Here is a 19,952-nt window from a genome sequence, read left to right on the forward strand (position 1 = left end):
GGGTGGAACTTGAGGTGAAACAAGTCAGATAAAGACCAATCTGTCTGACATCACTTATCTGTGGAATCTAAAAAAGTCAAATTCAGAAATGGAGAGTAGAATGGGAGTTACTAGGGACCTGAGGATTGTAGGAAATAGATGTTGGCAAAAGAATACAAACTTGTATTCAGAATGAGTAATTCCTGGGGATCTAATGTATAGCATGTTGATTATAGTTAATAATATTGTATTATATATTTGGAAGTCCTTCAGTGAGTAACGTTCTCACCACAAAAAAAGAAATGGTAATTATGTGACATGATGGAGGTGTTAGCTAAGCTATTGTGGTAATCAGTTTGCAATGCTTAAGTGTATGAAGTGTACAAATTATATACCTTAAACCTAAACAACATTGATGTCAATGAAAAAATGTTTGGGAGACAAAAGTGGAAGAATCTTAATATGAATTGGGTGTTAGATGGTATTTAGGATTTTTAAATTTTGTTAAATATTACAGTCTAATGGTGTTTTTGTTATGTAGCCTTCTTTGTAGTTTTTCAGAGTTGTATAAAATTTAGGAACACATACGAGATGTATGTAATCTATTTCACAATGCTTTACAAACGATAGATAAAACAAATGGAAAAAATAATTCTTAAATCTAGTTAATGGGTATATGAAGTCTCTCCGGAAAAAGTCCAACTATTATTAATATAATAAGAATGGTTTGCACAACATTGATGCAACCTGGGAGCCAAGGAGAGTGAACTGGAATGTGCACGTGTGAACACATTCCATTCAAAGTGGTTGGTAGACACAACTGAGTGAGCATGTGTACTGTGTAGCCATCACATTAAAAATGACTGAGTAGAGCAATGAATCTGCATCAAATTTTGCATTAAGCTTGAACATTCCTCCACAGAAACTATTCGTATGATTCAGAAGGCCTTAGCTATGGCCAACTGGTGATTGGTAGTTTCATCATGACAATGTGCCCATTCATGCATCACATCTTGTGCAGATTTTTTGGAGAAAGATGAAATCACCCAAATGACTCAGCCCCATACAGCCCAAATTTGGTGTCCTGTGACTTCTGGCTTTCCCCAAACTAAAAACACATTTGAAAGGGAAGAGATTCAGAGTGTTGTTGAGATTCAGGAAGATATGATGGGGCAGCTGATGGCGACTGGGAGAACTGTGTAAGGTCCAAGGTCCCTACTTTGAAAGGAACTGAGGTGTCATTGTCCTTTGCATAATGTTTCTTTTACCTTGCATATTCTTCAGTGTCTCTTTTCATATTACATAGCTGGATATCTTCTGGACAGACCTCATACATTTATACAATTCTATTTTTTTCTGTACTTAAATTTTCTAAAAGTTAAAAAAGAAACACATACATAATTATTTTCAAAAATAACTAAAAAATGCTAACATTTGCAGTCCTTTGTGTTCCTTGGTTTGTAGATGTATCACTCCAGTCTCCATCTTCACATGGCCTTCTCCTTGTGCATCTTTGTCTTTGTCTTCCCTCTCCTTTGTTTATAAGGACCCGAGTCACATTTGATTAGGGTCCCACTTATAGCAGTATGACTCCATTTTTACTAATTACATTCTCAATGACCCTACTTATTTTTCTTCTTTTGATTGTCCTAAATTGTTTATTAGGTAAGAATTTTACAAACATTACACATACTAGTGGTAATGGTGGAGCTGGGGAGTATTGCACCTTCTCCAAGCTGCATGGCAAGAAACAATAGTAGTGTGGGGGAACTTGTGGCCCTTTCCAAGGTCATGGCTCTTGTGGTCCACAGATGTTAGTTTTTGCATTTTCTTGTGCTTGTGGACATTTGGTGATCCACTGGGTGTCAGGATTCCTTCTGATAGCCTTATGGAATGGATCAATGAGGATAACCTCAAAGAATTTGTGTGGGGAATCTTTACCAACCTAGTAAGAATTCAGGACTTGCAGAGCTCCACAGTGGTGCTCAGCTCACTCCTGACCCACACACCGAAGGCTTCGGGCAATCTTTAATTGGTTAATACCATGCTGGCTAGGCTTGCCATAGGTCACACTCTTTGGAACAGGGCATTTGCAGCCACTATGGCACACACAAATCTGATATATGGCATAACCTTGCTTGGCCTTGTATCCCAACTTGTGTGCTGTATCAGGCCTGGTGGGGCAGGGAGCTCAGGCCTGGTGGGGCAGGGGGCTCTGTTGAGCACAGAGCTGGCAGTATCATCAGCACTGCACTCTGAGAAAGAAGCAAATCACATCTCACTACTGCTTCTTCCATAGCTACTGGATGTACTTGGAAGTACCCATCTTAGCTTACTTCATGGCTGCAGCCAGATGGAAAGAAAGCTTTCCTCAACACTATTTCTAAGATTCTGGGAAGGATATAAATCTGGGGCTGCAGCGGGAAATACTGTTCAATTCAGTACAAATTACTTCAGGAGTTCTACACACCTCCCTGGACCTCTTTGGCCAGGTTATCCCAGCAGGTCATTACCAGCTGTGTTTAGAAATCCCAAAGAACAAAGTTGTCCCCAGAAGCACTGAAATAAGATGTTAAACTGATCATTTTATATAGGATCAGAAATGCAGGTTCCAGGTTTGCATCAGGGTTACCTGAAGATAATCCCTAAATATACTTCTTTACCTCGTCACATCAGTGTTTGAAGACAAGAATGTTTAGAGGGTTTTATAACTTTTAAAATACAAAGTATTTTGGTTTTAGAATGTTTTTAGCTAGCTTCTTGGAAAGAAATAAACAAATATTTGGATTTAGGATGGGGGGAAATTGTCCATTTGTGAAACTGAATATGAAATATTCATATTTCCTCTTTGAAATGAGTCTATTTTTAGGCCACATAATTAAAAGATTCTCTCCCTGGATTTTTCATTTGTCACTGAGAGACTCATTTATTTTATATCAAATTTATAAGGCCCAGGGATTTTACTTAATGTAAAGGATTATCTATGGTTCCATTTAAGTGAAACAAAATTGAATGCTATCAAAAGTGTATACAGTTACTAGCAAAATTCCTCACCTCACCTGTACCTCATTCTCCCAAACTAGTTCTTCACAGGAGAAACCACTGTGAATATTTTGATGTTTTTCCTTTGATATGAAAAGGAAATTTTAACATGAATATAGAAACTACTTAGGAGTTCCAGCCAAGATGGAGGCATAGGCGGAAACCTTTTGCTTCTTTGTACAACCAAAAGGAGAATAACAACCAATCTAAAATCAATAAACAACCAGACGTGCCAAAAAATCAAACTGCATGGAACTCTGACTACTAAGGAATTGAAACAGCCAACCAAAACCAGCCTGGCAAGGTGGCAGGTCATGTGGGTGGGTCTGGGTGAACAGGAAACAGACTCAGAGCTCACTGTGGACTATGGCAGTTCCCCTCGTGGGAGAAACTCTCAGTCTCAGGAGGGTTCCCTGGAAAGTGGGGCTAGAGACAATCAGGGGAGCTGCACTGTTCTCTCTCTGATACCTCCCCAACAGGCAGTGCCACAGCACAGCAAGGAGGGTTGCCGTGCCCTGGGGAATACCTAAGAACCCACTCACTTACAACTTAACAGGTGCCCCGAGACAAAGAAATAGGGCCCAAATGAAAGAACAGAGTAAAACTTCAGAGAGCTAAGCAATGAGGAGATAGCCAACCTATCTGATGGAGAATTTAAAGCCCTGGTAATCAAAATGCTCATAGAACTGACTGAACTTTGTTGATAAACAAAAGAACAAATGAAAGATAACCAAAATGAAATAAAGCAAAATATTCAGGGAACCAACAGTGACAGGGAGGAAACCAGGACTCAAATCAATGATTTGGAACAAAAGGAAGAAATAAATATCCAACCAGAACAGAAGAAACAAGAATTCAAAAAAAAGAAGCGAGACTTTAGAACCTTTGGGACAATGTGAAACACCCCAATATCTGAATTATAGGGATACCAAAAAGAGAACAGCAGTAAGAAACTAAAAACTTATCTGAGCAAATAATCAAGGAAAACTTCCCCAATCTGGTGAAGGAAATAGACTTCCAGGAAGTCCAGGAAGCCCAGAGTCCCAAAGAAGTTGGAAACAAGAAGGAACACATCAAGGGACATCATAATTACATTAGCCAAGATTAAAATGAAGGAGAGAATTCTAGAAGCAGCAAGAGGAAAGAGAGTTACTCACAAAGGAATGTCCATAAAGCTATCAGCTGATTTCTGAAAAGAAACCTTACAGGCAAGAAGGGGCTGGGAATAAGTATTCAAAGTCATGAAAGGCAAGGACCTACATCCAAGAATACTCTCTATAACAAAGCTATCATTTAGAATGGAAGGGCAGATAAAAGTGCTTCCCAGATAAGGTCAAGTTAAAGGAGTTCGTCATCACCAAGTCCTTATTATATGAAATGTTAAAGGGGCTTATCTAAGATCAAAACTAGTAACAGTAAAATGATAACAATCTCACAACTATCAAGTCAACCCCCAAAAAAGGAAAAAACAACGAAAACAAAAACTAATAAGCAAACAAGTAGAACGGGAACAGAGTCAGAGAAACGGACATCACATGGAGGGTTTTCAGTGGGGGAGGGGGAAGAGAAATGCGGGGGAAAAGGCACAGGGAAGAAGAAGCACAATTAGTAGGTATAAAATAGATGGGGAGAGGTCAAAAATGGCAGAGGAAACAGAACTCAAAGAACGTATATGTACAATCCATGGACATGAACTGGAGGGGATGGTGGAGGGTTGGGGGGGTGCAGGGCTGAGGGGGGATAAAGGGGGGAAATTGGGAAAACTGTAATAGTATAATCAATAAAATATACTTAAAAATAAAGCATACCAAATAAAAATACATAAAAAAAATAAAACCAACATCTGGTTCTGGCCTAACTCCTTTTCTTGGCCCTATTGCAGCTTTTCTCTTTATCCTAGCTTTCGGCCACACCTCCTACGATAGCTCCTGTCTTTTATCCACCAAACATAAGGGGACTCCCTTTCTTTAATTTCTTAAGATATTATTTATTTTTAGAGAGGGAAGGGAGGGAGAAAGAGGAGAGAAACATCGATGTGTGGTTGCCTCTTCTGAACCCCACAATGGGAACCTGGCCTGCAACCCAGGCACTGGGAATTTTGTGCCCTGATTGGGAATTGAACTGGCAACCCTTTGGTTTGAAGGTCTGTGCTCAACCCACTAAGCCATACCAGCCAGGGCTGGGTCTCCTTTTACAAACAACCCCCAGCAATGGCTCTTGCCTTTCACATTGTCCATTTCCACCTTCACTCTTAACCCTTACTCCAATCCACAGGCAGGGACAACTCTACATCCATAACCAGCAATGAAATAGTTACAGAAGAAAAAACTTTTGTCTCTTCTACTCAGAATCAAGACCAGGCTAAGTTATCAAGAATAAATCCATCTTAAAACTAGAGAGGAGAATGAAAGGACAAAAATTCCCCTTTCAGGCCCTCTTTATGAGAGCTATCTCTTTCCTGTCAGGCATAATTGTTGTTTCTCTGAGCCTCTATTCTCAGGACTGAAAAGATTACTAAACTCATCCCCTGCCCAGGCATTTTAGGAACTTATATAAAGCCCCTCCCTGTCTTGGAAAGTGAATAAAAACTTTCCTCTCTGCATCTTTTTTTTCTCTTTGTGAATTCTTTCACAGCCCATGGCACTAGCCACCCTAATACTACTTGCCTTAAAAGAGAAAATTTGCAGTATATGAAAACATGGATGAACCTTATGAGTATTATGCCAAGTCAAACAAGCCAGTAACACAAAGTCAAATACTGGAAGATTCTACTTAAATAAATATCTAAAATAGTCTAATTCACAGAATCCAAAAGTGGAATGGTAGCAGTCATAGACTGGGCAGGGGGCAGTGTGAGGAATGAAGTTACTAATCAATAGGCATACAATTTCAGTTCAACTAGGCAAAAAAGCTCTAGAGATCTCTATAACCTTTTAACTACAGTCAAAAATAACATAGAGTATAATTAAAATTTTGTTAAAAAGTAAAGATCTCATGTTGAGTCAAAGTGAGAGAGTGAGAGTGAGAGAGAGAGAGAGGTAGAGACTCAAAGGACTGAGACAAAGAAAACCCAGAGAAAGGTCTGAGCCCTAAGAAGAAAGCTTCAGAGAAGGAGTTCTTATCATTGTCAAATCATGTAAGATAGAAATGAAGTTTCAATTGTATTTGGCTACTTTTCTGGGTCATTTCTGGAGTGACACAAAAGAGAGTCAGATACTAGTGGGGTAAATATGGAGAGCTGAGGAAATAGAAATAGTGCAGATAATTCTTTCAAGCTTTGTTGATACAATGAGAGGATTATCTTTGCTGTACTACTTTGTGGTATAACAAATTTTCATGCATTCTTTAGGAAAGATTTAGCAGGGATTAATAGTTTGCTTATTCCTAAAATAAGAACCATTGAAAACAAGGTTAAAAGAACATAAGGTTTCTAAATTTTCAAAAGATAAAACAGATGTATTTAATTAACAGTATTACAAAACTTTGAAAGTTGACAAAATAAAAATAATTGCACTGTTACACCATTAAGGTGATGCTTATGTGATGCAGAGGCTTGAGTATCTTTGAACAAAACATCACCATAACTCTGACAACTGTCTGGATACATAGTGGAAACCCATCATTTAGCTGGGAAATTAGATGGTAAAGAAGTAAAAACCCTTACTCAGGAAAGAATTGTTGGTCTCTTTATAACAGAAAATGTTTGAGGAAAGCACATCTAATACAAAATACTGTGTTAAATTACACTGTGATTTAAAAACTGCATTGGGTTGCTACACTTATGTGAAATTAATACCATTATCCATATTAATATTTTCCTAAGCAACAAAGGAATATAACTTTTATTATTTTCACCTAATCTATATTGACAGACTATTGCGGGGTAACTGAAAAAAAATCTTAAGAAGCAAATGAGCAGTGTTATGGACCAATTTCATTTTAACTGCCAATTGTTAGTTATAAAGATTTAAGAGTAAATCCTTAAGAAAACATTATTTGAAATAGAGCTGTCCTAAGATAATGCACACAAACCAACATAATCTATTTAATAAAAATATTTAATGCTGCCAAAAAGTATAAAAATACAGTAGGGATGGCAGTACAATAGTCTCTCCTAATTTATTTCTTTTACATCTTTCCACATTTCATACATACATTAAAAAACTTAACAATACATCAAATTAGAGGGTTCTGCAAAGTCTTCTGCTGGTGGTGCTCTTCTTTCCCTGGATGTAAAGTTTACTTTGTAAACAGACAAATGTGAGGCAATCTACAGGCTTATCAAGCCTCACATTAGTTTCCGGAGTGGGCTTCAGGTCTTGCTTTGCACATCAATGGTTCAATATCTATAGCTGCAGAATATTCTCAAGTCATGAATATTTAGGTGTCTGTCAGTCTTGGCCTAAAACATAAAATAAGAAGTCATCTATTCAATTCATATTTACCAAACACAGACGTACACAGATACACAGAAACATAAAAGGACTAACAATGAACTAAAAAGGCAACCAAAAAACATTCCAACATATCACAACCAACCACACTAAGTGCTTCACTGTTATCTTGGTAAAATTGCCTAAGTGCTAGATTTCCAAACAGAATGGTAGTGTGAGGTAGACTTATGTTAAAGCACCATAATTTACATCGTTTTTCAAGAATTACTAACTCTGAATTTCTTAGGTCATCCTGCATTACTCAAGAAATGAGCTCCATGTGAGATATTCACAGACAGACAGGCTTAAAATAAAAAATGTACCCACAACAGTTCAGCAAGATTATATTTATGTGCTAGACTTACCAAAATTTTGGCATTCATTTCAAAAGTCTAATCCAATTTGGACCTCCACTGTATCATGCTGCTAAAAATATTATGAATGTAATGTCTGAACACAAAGTTGGCTTATAATCTTTAAATCATGGACTATTAGCAGCACGCTTTTTGTCCTGAAGGATAATACTAATGATTAAATATAGAACTGAAGCGACACAATTTACTACCAATATAAAAGAAAACACAGACATAAAGTAGTTGAGAAATTTATTGTATTTTAATGCCAAAAAGTAAAGATGAATGAGAGTTTAAACAAATGACAGACATGAAATAAGTATTTTAGGGGCAGTTGAGTTTTTGATGTTATTCAGTAACGTTTGCAAATAGCTGGTCTTTTGAGATCAATATATTTCCATTCTTCCCTCACTATAGCAAAAACCCCCAAATCTAAATACTTGTCATTATTGTATCTTCACATATATAAATAGGAAATATACAACCACACCCACACATTTATTCAAAACATTTAGTAAAAACCCCCAAAATACTGTGAATTGAGCTTCTTCCTGACTACTGGCTCCTTCTATATATGGAAGGAAAGAATAACAGTCCCAAGCACTTTAGTGTTCTGAATATCCCTTTTCTCTGATTTTCCAGCACTGACAGATAAATGTCAAGTCATTATGAAAATATTCCCATTAGATGTCCGTGGGTCACAAAAAATACTTTGGTTGCTTATTGTGGGATTTCACAGAACCCTGAATCCAAGGGGCTGCAGTAAGGAACAGTACTTACTGATTTTGACTGGTGCAAAGGTACTTACTGATGGTTACTGATTCTGACATATTTGTTTCCCATGCATTCAGAAAACTGCTCATTAAAACAAAGGAACTTACTCTAACCAAAGTGAATGAAATAATAGGTTAAAGAATATTTTGATGTTCCACTATTTCTCTGGCCCAATGGTAGTTCAAACTGTTTCACATGCTTTTTTTGGAGGGATAAAACTTTGTTTCACTTAAGAAATAGCAGGTTCCTTTAAAATTTAAGGAGTAAAAGTAATGTCTAATGTTTTCCCATTTAAATATCTAGTTTAAATATTGCATAAGAATAGAGTCTCAGTGTGACAAAATGGAAAAAGTATGAGGTCTGGGGTTAATGGAAATCTAATGGCATCTCAGCTGTCATATACTAGCTGGCAATTTTGAACAAGGTACTTATTCTGACTCAGTTTTATTATCTGAAAATAGAGGTAATGTGATATAAGTAGAAGAAGCATTATGAGGGTTAAATTTAGGTTATGTATATAACTAATTGGCAGAACTGTAGGTATTCAACATACATTGCTGTCTTCTCCAGCAGGGCATTAAATCACTTACCAAGGAAAACTACCATTTAAAACAACTAAAAGAAACTGTCAAGTGTTCTTAAAAATTCATTTTTTCTTTATGAGTATTATTATGAGGGACAAGAAAATACAATGAGATCATAAGGAATATTTTAACTGTCTTAAAATACTGTATTTATTTGCAAGACTGAAAAGACAAATGGGCTTCATTTTAGAAAAAAAATATGTTCACTGGAATCATTTTTTGCTCATTTATTTAACAAGACTAAAGTAAAATGGGTTCAAACAAATCAAGTGGAATAAGCCCTGCCTGGCGTTTTCTTTGGAAATGTAGCCCTTATGTACTGCCAACCATCCCAATGCTGGAATAGATGCAAGAGTGGAGTTTACAGAAAGAGCAAAATCTTCCCAAGCTGGCTCCACACGTGAGGTAACAGAAAGCCAAAACTGCACCCAAAATAGTTTTTGCCACCAGATATCCACACTAACATTTTACTGAAAAGAATAAAAAATACGTAAGATGAGCAAAGCATTGCCTTATAAACAAAATGAACTTACACAGTTTCCCTCTCTTGAATTCACCAAACTCAAAGTAACTTTTTTAAAGTAGAAATTTGAAATAGCAACGTAATCATGTGTCTAAAACATCTAGGCCAAATTAGAGAACCAATAAAAAATTGGGTTTTAAGAAATAGTCTCTATTAAGAAAAAAAATTCATAAACAGCTCTTCTCAGAGACATACCATGTAATGTAAATAAGGCAATATTAAAATAGACTCTGTAAGTAATATCCTGACTAAAACTCGTAATTCCTATATGCTACTGTAAATGATACTGATAAAGACAATGTCTTTCAAGCCAAGCAGTAGGTTCTTGTCTGATTGGCTGCTTACATATGGCAATGCTCTGTGATGGGGTAAACAGCACACAATATGAGAAAAGGATCAGCACTGACTGTGAAGCAAAATTCTCCTCAAAGAAGTTTCCAGAATCCAGTAGCCAAAGGAGATAACACTTGCTCTGAAGAGTGTTGAAAGAAAACACTTGTGCAGAATTGCTCGATGCTGTTCTTGGAGCAATCTGAATGTGGTGAATATTTCTACTGTTGAGGAAAAAATGAGATAGCCAAACTCATACCATTTTTCCTAAAAGTTTTTTCTTTAGAATACTACCTAACAAAGTAGGTAGCATAAAATTTCCAGATTTTAAAAACTTAAATTCCCAAATCCAGATGAACACTGGAATGGCTACATTATGGCCAGGTACATGGAATATAGGCAATAAAGTACACAGAACCTGAACTGAGGATTCTTGGGTGAGACATTGTGGCGCTTACACAACCTGAGTTTCTTTCTATCAAGGCATAAATGTTATCACTTATACATATTCAATGGAACAAGAGATGGCTGGCATTTGTAACATATCCACTGTTGTAGGGACTGTCCCATAAACAGTTTATGGGACAACAGTGTTTTGAAGATAGTTATAAGGAAAGATGGAATCGAATCCATTCCATTTGGATTGGATTTGATTCCAATCCAAATTGGAATAAATGAACTAGGCAAAAAGATGAAACAAAAAGTCAACTCCAGAATAAATCACCCAAAGAATGACCACGGTCCTGTATTGTAAGTCAGAACTTCATTTTATGTGGGAAAAATACTACATTTCTATTTTTCAAATTTTTATTTGTAAGATTTTGTGCTATAAGACATGTAAGTAAGTCAAAGCTAAACAAGGGGTTCTTAAGTAAAACAGACTTAATCGGCTGCTAATGTAGAAATGAGAACCAGGAACACAGAACAGACATTTCTGCTACACACTTAGTTCCAAATCAGGATCAATGCACCAAGTTCTAACCTTGGTGACCCTCCACCCAATTGCTAGTGTGCAGTAGACTGAGAGATCCATACTATCCCACTGACAAACCCACATGGACCTGCTGGAAGAAAAAATAAATCAGTGTTGACAGAGGTGTGACTGCTAGACTCTTGCCTGAACACAGGAAAACATGTATGATACATTTAAGCATTTGGCTTAAAGAGATTACATAAAAAAAACGCTATAAAATTTGTATCTGAAAGTAAAAATCAAGGATGACTAGATTTAAAAATCTGTACAGTAACTAGGCAGGAACTTTGGAAATGTAGGTACTCATTAAAATAAGAGTATAAAATGGTAAATAAAAATATTTCTAATCAAATTAGGTTCTGATCTGTGTCTATTTATTTATATATATAGAATCTATTCAGCAATATTTTTCTATGAGGGAAATGACTTGCACAAGGAAAATCTTTCTTTGATTTGTAATTTTGAAATATACTATACATGAGACTTTTCAATGATAGCACCATAAAAGAATGTAGAAATGCCAAGTCTCAGGCTGGTTATGGCTTTATAATAACACCACCTACCTCAAAAGCTTGTTGTGAGGATTAAATAGGATAACATAACATATGAAAAGTGCTTAGCACAGTGCTTGGCACACAGTAAACGATCAATAAATGGTAGCAACCATCACTTTGAATTGATGCTGAAAGCAAAGAAGGAATTGATATTAAAACTAAATTCTGCTCAATGTCATAAATTATTTTTTAAACCAATATGTATTTTTTGGTTCATATCATCAATTCTAATTTATTTAAAACAAGTATACATAAAATTAATTTATGAGTTATGACTCCTTCCTCTGACATACCTGTTAAGCAGAGCTACTTTTTTGTTTTTAATCAAGTTTTTTTTCTTACATCCTTTCTCTTTTCTTGTTCATTCCTTGGTAGAAATATTAATACATAAGGAAATAGACCAGAAAGATAGAAAAAGGACAGAGTAAATATATAAAATATTCTCTAAATGTGAGAAATGGTCTTTATATTGTTCTGAAGTTTTCTATGCACTTGTACATATTACATTTTTTTAACCCTCTAAGAGTTCAGGAAAAGGTTATTATTTTAATTTTCTATATGGATAAATTAAGTATGGAGAATTATATCTTAACAGATAATATATGTGCAAACATACATAAAAATATAGGATACCATAAAATACTTGGCTAAACTTGGAAACCAGTGTATATCCAGTTGGTGTAGCCGGAGAAGATGGTATCAGCTTATTAGCAGGGATAAATATAAATACAAATGAACTGGATATTAATGTAAATATTCTTTTCTTAATGTAAGTAATAAAGCCTCTGGCTTTAAAAGTCTGTTTTCTTCTTCTTTAACCAACTACTTCATTAAAGTCAAACTACACAACTGACTTTGAAAATTGTTGTAATTAAAACTATTATGAAGACTTAAGGATACACAAATTTTGCAAAGATGTAGAACCTGTTACAGATTAGTAACTCTTTCCTCTGATTGTTACTTAAGAAGGCATGCCTGGGTCCTCTCTGACGCGCCCACCTCAATTAACAAAGGGTCAGGATGATGACCATAGGCACCATAGCATGTTGCCATATATATTCAATAATTAATACATAGCAACCACCAAAAATACTACTATTAGTAAAAACTTAACATACTATCCTCAAGGATCTACTCGGAGGAGATAAGAATACTAACATTTGCAGAATTTCATCAAAAAATGTTGACTACATTGACTAAAATTTAAGAAATAGATTACAACAAACACCACCCAGAAGGACAGAAGGCAGACAAAAAGCAAAGCTGCAATACTGAATCCAATGAAGCACATTCACCTGCAATGGGGCTCTGTGCATCATTACCAGCATTTGTTTTCTATAAGAAGTCTTTACCTTCTTGTTAAAGCAAGACTATCTTCAATGGGAAATTTAATTTGGTGTGGCCATATCTGAGTTGCAGAATAATATACTGCATTTTGGCAAAGCAAGGCAAATAGAAAAGAAAGATTTTTAAACTATAATGACTTAAAACATAAAGGTCTTGGTGCTTGAACACAGATTTAAGGCAGACAAACAAGAAAATGTCCCTCTTACGTCCTTCCCATTTAAAGGTTACAGGACACAGTAACACTGAATTAGGACACAGGTAGAAGTTTATTTAAAATGTAATACCACCTACATCCTGCTTCCATACTTGCAGCACAATTTAACATTCAAGTAGGCTACTCAAATCAATTCCAAACATCTATCTACACCAATGGTTTTAAACTTTTTAAAATTATAACTGACCCCTTAAAAAAATTAAACCTCATGCAGAAATCTTATGTAGTATACAAAATAGATAAAGGGGAGATAGTCTGGTTGAAAGTAAACATTGGTAGCTTGGAGTTTTTCCTACTGCTTCTTGGTGATTCCTTAGAAATCATAGTTGGAAAAACACTGAAATAATGTTATTTCAGCAATTAAATTTATAATAACTTTAATGGAATGTTGGAGTCTAGTAACTTTAATGGAATGTTGAAATGTGTTAAAAGCTACCCATTCTAATCAGCAATTAAATCCACTAAGCTATATATACTCTAAAAATATCCATTAACAATTTAAAGGGCCAATCTAAGGTTTTTACACCATCGTACTTTCAAAGTAGAAAGAACTTGAAAATATTTTTACTTCAAAACTTCAGTCTAGTAAACTGAAGTGACGGCAGTAAAATGCTGCTCCGTATTTTTATTTCCTAAATCATAACTTACCTCTATTATAAATTAGGGTAGTCACATTAAAATATTCACGAACAATAAAGAGTATTAAAATAGGCTTTACAGAAACCAAATTCTTTACAAAGTCTTGACCAACTGTTACCTGACTATAATAGTAAGAATTTTCTTTCAAAGGTATTTTTAGAGAAAATTTTTTTCTTTTTAAAATTGGAAAAACTGTAAAACAAAAGAAATAAAACTATATGGTAAAAAATGCTTACTCAGCCCTGGCTGGTATAGCTCAGTGGATTGAGCACAGGCCTGTGAACCAAACAACTGTGGTTCGATTCCCAGTCAGGGTACATGCCTGGGTTGCAGGCCAGTTCCCAGCAAGGGACTCATGAGAGGCAACCACACATTGATATTTCTCTCTATTTTTCCTTCCTTTCCCCTCTAAAGATAAATGAATAAAATCTTTTAAAAAAATGCTTACTCAGAGTTCTAACTTCTCATATCAAACTTCACTTTATGAAAATGTAGCCAGTACAAATGAAGAAACATACAATATTTTTATGGTAACAGATTTTTCAAATTGAGCTTTTTATAAAAGTACATTTAACTACAAAAAAGTAAGATTAAATAAGTACTTATAAAATATATTTACCCTGAAATGGTTAAGAATATAAATTATTGATGCTCATATTAATAGTACATTATATATTACACACATTATTTAAAGGTCATTTTCCTTTCAGTAATAATGTAGATTAAATCACAATATTTATTGCTTGTATCAACATTAAAATCCAGATAGCCTCAAAAACAAATCCTTTTGATAAAGGATATCTCTCAATCTGATCATTTATGTTTAACATGGATGAATACAGTTGCAAAATGTACCAGTTTTTAACAGGAATTAAAGTCTTTATTTTAGATCACCATTTACATTTTGGGGGCAGAGCCCTGAGATGTTGGGCTGAGAATGGAATATATCATTTATCTGGGTGGTGTCTATTTTACTGGTGTCCGTTTTAGGGGTATGAGGACTTTGCTAACAGAAAAACCCTTGTGATTAACACAGCACTGTCAGCTATTAGTGCAGAAGCTTGCTGGGCAACATTGTTTTATTTATAGGATATTTTGCTGAAAAAACAGTGTCCAGCCAACAAAAGCGCCAACCAAAATGACTGACACAAACCCCATCTTAGTGAGAATAGGCTGCCAATATAACCACCTTTTTCTTTTTCGTTCAGTCTCATTTAGCCTCTGTTTCATCTGCTGCACCTTCTGAGCTGTGTTAGCTTTTCTGTCTTCTCGAATTCGTTTCCGTAGAACACTATGAATAAATAAAAACAAATGGTAAGAAATGCTTGGCAGGACCTAATAGAGGTGGCTTTCTGTGACCTAAACTCAAATATCCATCTTCCACCCCCCCCCCCACATTTTTCAGCTCATTCAAAGGTTGAACTTTTTTTTTTTTAAGAAAAAATTTGGCTCAAATAAACTCTTATAAAACTTCTCAAAAAAAAAAAGCCTCACTATTCTAAATGGTTCAGACATGTATTCTGATAATTCAGTGACAATTTCTGGTGTAGTTTTACAATAATAAATACTTTTAGTAGGACCTGATTAGAAATATAATGCTTTCTTTCTTGAAATGTGAAATGATGTCTATCAGTTTTCTTTCTTTTTTTGCTAACCAGCCAGGAGTGGGAACAGAACAGGTCCCCTAGCATCTGATTCCCTTTTGTATTTACATTTGATTTTTGACAAAGGCCCCTGATAAAAGCTGTCAACTTAGTATGTCCATGAATATTCTGTTGTGGGAGTACTATTTACTCTGTCCATACAGATTTCTGGCTCCCATTTTCCTATTCAATACCAAACTTTTGTTCCAGTGAAAGCTCTGATTTCCAAGACACATGGTCCTAGGACTACATAAGGAATGGCCAATGGCAACATGTAAGTTACTAATGCCTAATTACAGCAAAAACTTAACCTGTCTTCCTGCCTCCAAATTAAACCGTACCAGAGTACTTTTCCTTAGTAGATCTGATTATGTAGCTTCATTAAAAATTTTGAATACCCGGTTTGATTCCCAGTCAGGGCACATGCCTGGGTTGCAGTTCCCTGCAGGCCAACTCCCAGCAGGGGACGCACTAAAGGCAACCATACATTGATGTTTCTCTCCCTCTCTCCTTCCCCTCTAAAGATAAATAAATAAATTAAAAAAAAATTCTGAATACCTTTTCAGTCTCTACTATGACATTACGAGTCAACCTTTTCCTAGCCAAAACATTTAACCTGAATCTAATAAAAAGAAACAATCAGAAGAATCCAGATTGTGGGGCATTCTAAAAGGCAAGTGGCCTAGAAGCTGTAAAAATGCCAATGTCAAGCAAGGGGAAGATTAAAAGAGACTAAGAATTATATTAACCAAGTGCAATGCATGATCCTCAATTAGGGCTTGCATTAAAAAAAAAAAAACTATGGAGATTGGGATCACAAAAATGTTCCAAAATTAGATTATGGTGATGATTATACAACTCTGTAAATATACTAAATTTATAATACTGTGTACCATATTATTTTTAAACATTTTATTTATTTAGTTTTAGAGAGAAGGTAAGGGAGGGAGAAAGAGATGGAGAGAAACATTGATGTGTGAGAGAGAAACATCGATTTAGTTTTCTCTTGGATGCATCCCGACTGGGGACTGATCCTGCAACCCAGGCATGTGCCCTGAGCAGGAATGAAATGGTGACCTTTTGTTTCACAGAATCATGCTCAACCAACTGAGTTATAACAGTCAGGGCAGAACTGTACACTTTACATGAATAGAATTAAAGATATGTATATCATATCTCAAAGTTATGTGAATTTTTTGACAACTAGAAAAACATGAATATAGGCTATATATAAGATTATTTTATCAATGTTACATTTCTTTGGAATATTGGAAACTTCAGACATTGGTGGTAGAAATGAAAAATGGGGTCAATGCTATGAAAACCTATCTAGCAGTTCCTAAAATGTTTAACATAAAGTTACCATATGACCCAGCAATTGTCCTGACATATATACCTAAGGAAACTGAAACATTATGTCCATGCAAAAACTGTCTAATATTCTCCTGCTATGCACAACTTTGTTCTTATCCAAATGATTTTTTGCTCTTCTCCGAATCTATTACCCTCTAATCCAGAAACCTTCTCTTCTCTCTGGTCCTTTCATTTTAGTTCTGTTCTTCAATTCTCCCTTCTCTTATCACCTAGGAGACTTCTATTTTTATCTTATGGCATTTAATTTATGCTGCTAATCTGGGCTCTTGTTTTACAATACATTAGCAAATTTTAGACTTTACTTTGCTTATCTCTGTATGCCCTGTGAAGATTTCTAGTGTCTTTCTTAACTCTTATATAAACAGTTATCTTTGTCTGTTGGAATTCTGTCAGAATATTTGCTAAAAATAAATGCAAAAATTATTACCCAGCATGCACTCATTGAACTGAAAATTCACTGTAACAAATAGGTGTGTTACCTGCCAGTGAAAAAATTTAACCTGTATTTAAGTACAGGTAAAAACATACAGGGACTTCTGCCAAGATGGAGGCATAGGTGGAAACATTGTGCCTCCTCTCATAACCAAGTTTAAAGTCAACAAAGTTTCAGTAACAAAAACACAGCCAAAACACAGAAAATTGAACTATATGGAAATCCGACAACAATGAACCATTCAACTAGACCAGCAAGAGGGGTGGAGCCAGCAGCAGAGCAGGGTCAGGCAGGAAAGATCTCCTGACCCAGGCCTGCAGGCAGCCGTGCACGGATCCCAGGTGTGGGGTAGCAACAGGCGGACCCAGTGAGGGCGTAAGGCAGCAGGCTGACCGCAGTCACTCATTCCCGCCTGCAGATAAACCAGCAAAGGAGTGAGCAGTGAGACAGACCATGCAGGCCCCAGCGGCAGAGGGTAGCAGAGGGGATAACCACTGCCCCTCTCTGATCCCGTCCCCACATACGGCGTCACAACCCAGTGACTGAGCTGCCCCGCCCTCCTCATACATAACAGGCACGAACAGACCAAAACATGGCTCAAGAAGAACTCAAAGCCCCAGAGTTGATAACTCTAAGTGACCAAGAAATAGCCATCCTATCAGATGCACAGTTCAAAATACTGGTGATCAGGATGCTCACAGAACTGGTCGATTTTAGTCACAAATGAAAGGAACAAATGAAGGCTAAACTAATTGAAATGAAGGGAAATGCACAGGAAACCAATAGTGATGGAAAGGAAACTGGGATTCAAATCAAGGGAGTGGACCAGAAGGAAGAAAAAAATGACCAAAGAGAAAAATATGAAGAAATAAGAATTCAAAAAAATGAGGAGGGAGAGGCTTAGGAACCTCCAGGACATCTTTAAACGTTCCAATGTCTGAATTATAGGGGTACCAGAAGGGGAAGAGGAACAGCCACAAGTGGAAAACTTATTTGAACAAATAATACAAGAGAACTTCCCCACTCTGGCAAAGGAAATAGACTTCCAGGAAATCCAGGAAATCCAGGAAGCTCAGAGAGTCCCAAAGAAGTTGGACCCAAGAAGGAAAACACCAAGGCACATCATAATTTCATTAGCCAAGACCAAAATGAAGGAGAGAATCCTAGAAGCAGCAAGAGATAAGGGGACAGTCACCTACAAAGGAGTTCCCATCGGACTGTCAGTGGATTTCTCAAAAGAGACCTTATAGGCAAGAAGGGGCTGGAAAGAAGTATTCCAAGTCATGAAATCCAAAGACCTACATCCAAGACTGCTCTATCCAGCAAAGCTTTCATTTAGAATGGAAGGGCAGATAAAGTGCTTCTCAGATAATGTCAAGTTGAAGTTCATCACCACCAAGCCCTTATTATATGAAATGTTAAAGGCACTAAGAAAAAGAAGATGAAAAATATGAACAGTGAAAGGACAGCAGACTCACAGTTATTAACAACCACACCTAAAACAAAAGCAAACTAAGAGCACAGCTAGATCGGGAGTGAAACCATAGAAATGAAGATCAGATGGAGGGTTAGCAACAGGGAAGTGGGAGGAGGAGAAGGGGGGAGAAGATACAGAAAATAAGTAGCATTGACAGTAGGTAGAAAATAGACAGGGTGGAGGGCAGGAATACTATGGGAAATACAGAATCTAAAGAACTTGTGACACATGGACATGAACTAAAGGAGGGGGGAATGGTGGGGGAGGGGGTGTGCAGAGTGGAGCGGAATGAAGGGGGGAATCAGAACAACTGTAATGGCATAATCAATAAAATATATTTTAAAATATCTTTAAAAAACACCATACAAATACATGAAAGAATATAGAGCTTCCACTCAAGGGGAAGAATGCCTTTCATGGTTCCCTATATCTGCTTCTGCAAGGAGCCTGAAACTACCAACAACCAGGTTCTGATTTTGATGGAGTCTTTAACACTGAAGCATAAAAACAATTATAATTTTTATCTAGTGTTCCCATTTACCATGTAAACCCAATAGGTGCTCATATATTTACGCTTAACTTTGTAATGTACGTGTTGGCCAGACTCCCAGCCAAGATGGATACACTACTTCCTCCTACAACCAAAAGGGGGACAAGAAATTTAAAAACAAAAAAACCAACCAGAATGGACAGAAAATCAAACTGTATGGAAGTCTGACATCCAAGGAGTTTAAGAAACATTAATCTAGACAGGTAGGAGGGGCCAAGATGAGCAGCCAGGGTGGAGAGGACCTGTGGCAAGGGTGTGGCTGGAGGACAGGGTGAGTAAGGCAGCAGTTGATGGACCAGGTGGTCCCATATTTGCATGTAGATAAACCAAGGGGAACAACTAGGGAGCAAGACAGACCATGAAACCTAGGGCTTCAGGGCAGGGAAATAGAGCCTCAAAACCTATGACTGAAAAATTCTGTGGGGGTTGAGGCAGTGGGAGAAACTCCCAGCCTCACAGAAGAGCATACACAAAGCCACACACCTGAGAATCAGCACCAGAAAGGCCCAATTTGCTAGTGGGTAGAGGCAGGAGCACTCACAGAGAGCAGAGCAAGCTGCACTGTTCCCTCTAGGGCTCCTCCCCCACATACAGTGCCACAATGCAGCCACGAGGGTTGCCCTGCCATGGCCAATACTGAAGGTTCTACCACTTACTACACATACCAGGCATGCCAAGACAAAAAAATATGGCCCAAATGAAAGAACAGATCAAAGCTCCAGAAAACATA

At 36.7% G+C, this 19,952-nt stretch overlaps 1 protein-coding gene and 1 pseudogene across 2 annotated transcripts in view; both read right to left on the bottom strand.

Moving 5' to 3' along the window:
* Positions 1-1,623: 1,623 nt before the first annotated feature.
* LOC119001970 (60S ribosomal protein L15-like) lies at positions 1,624-2,357 on the bottom strand (annotated as a pseudogene).
* A 4,696-nt stretch (positions 2,358-7,053) lies between these two features.
* The window catches only part of PTPN2 (protein tyrosine phosphatase non-receptor type 2), a 138,829-nt gene continuing 125,930 nt past the window's right edge, over positions 7,054-19,952 (bottom strand). Inside the window, exons 9-10 of one of the 2 annotated variants that reach the window (XM_037067599.1) lie at positions 14,935-15,036; positions 7,054-7,423 (exon numbers count right to left, since the gene is read on the bottom strand). In XM_037067599.1, coding sequence (XP_036923494.1) covers positions 7,402-7,423; positions 14,935-15,036 — 124 coding nt within the window. In that variant the 3' untranslated portion in view covers positions 7,054-7,401. Of the gene's footprint in view, positions 7,424-14,603; positions 15,037-19,952 lie in introns of those variants that run through there. The other variant, XM_037067598.1, reaches the window with a different exon arrangement.

This window comes from Sturnira hondurensis, unplaced genomic scaffold (assembly GCF_014824575.4).
Source record: "Sturnira hondurensis isolate 20B ecotype Veracruz unplaced genomic scaffold, ASM1482457v3 Scaffold0017338, whole genome shotgun sequence".
In the NCBI taxonomy this organism is placed as follows: domain Eukaryota; kingdom Metazoa; phylum Chordata; class Mammalia; order Chiroptera; family Phyllostomidae; genus Sturnira; species Sturnira hondurensis.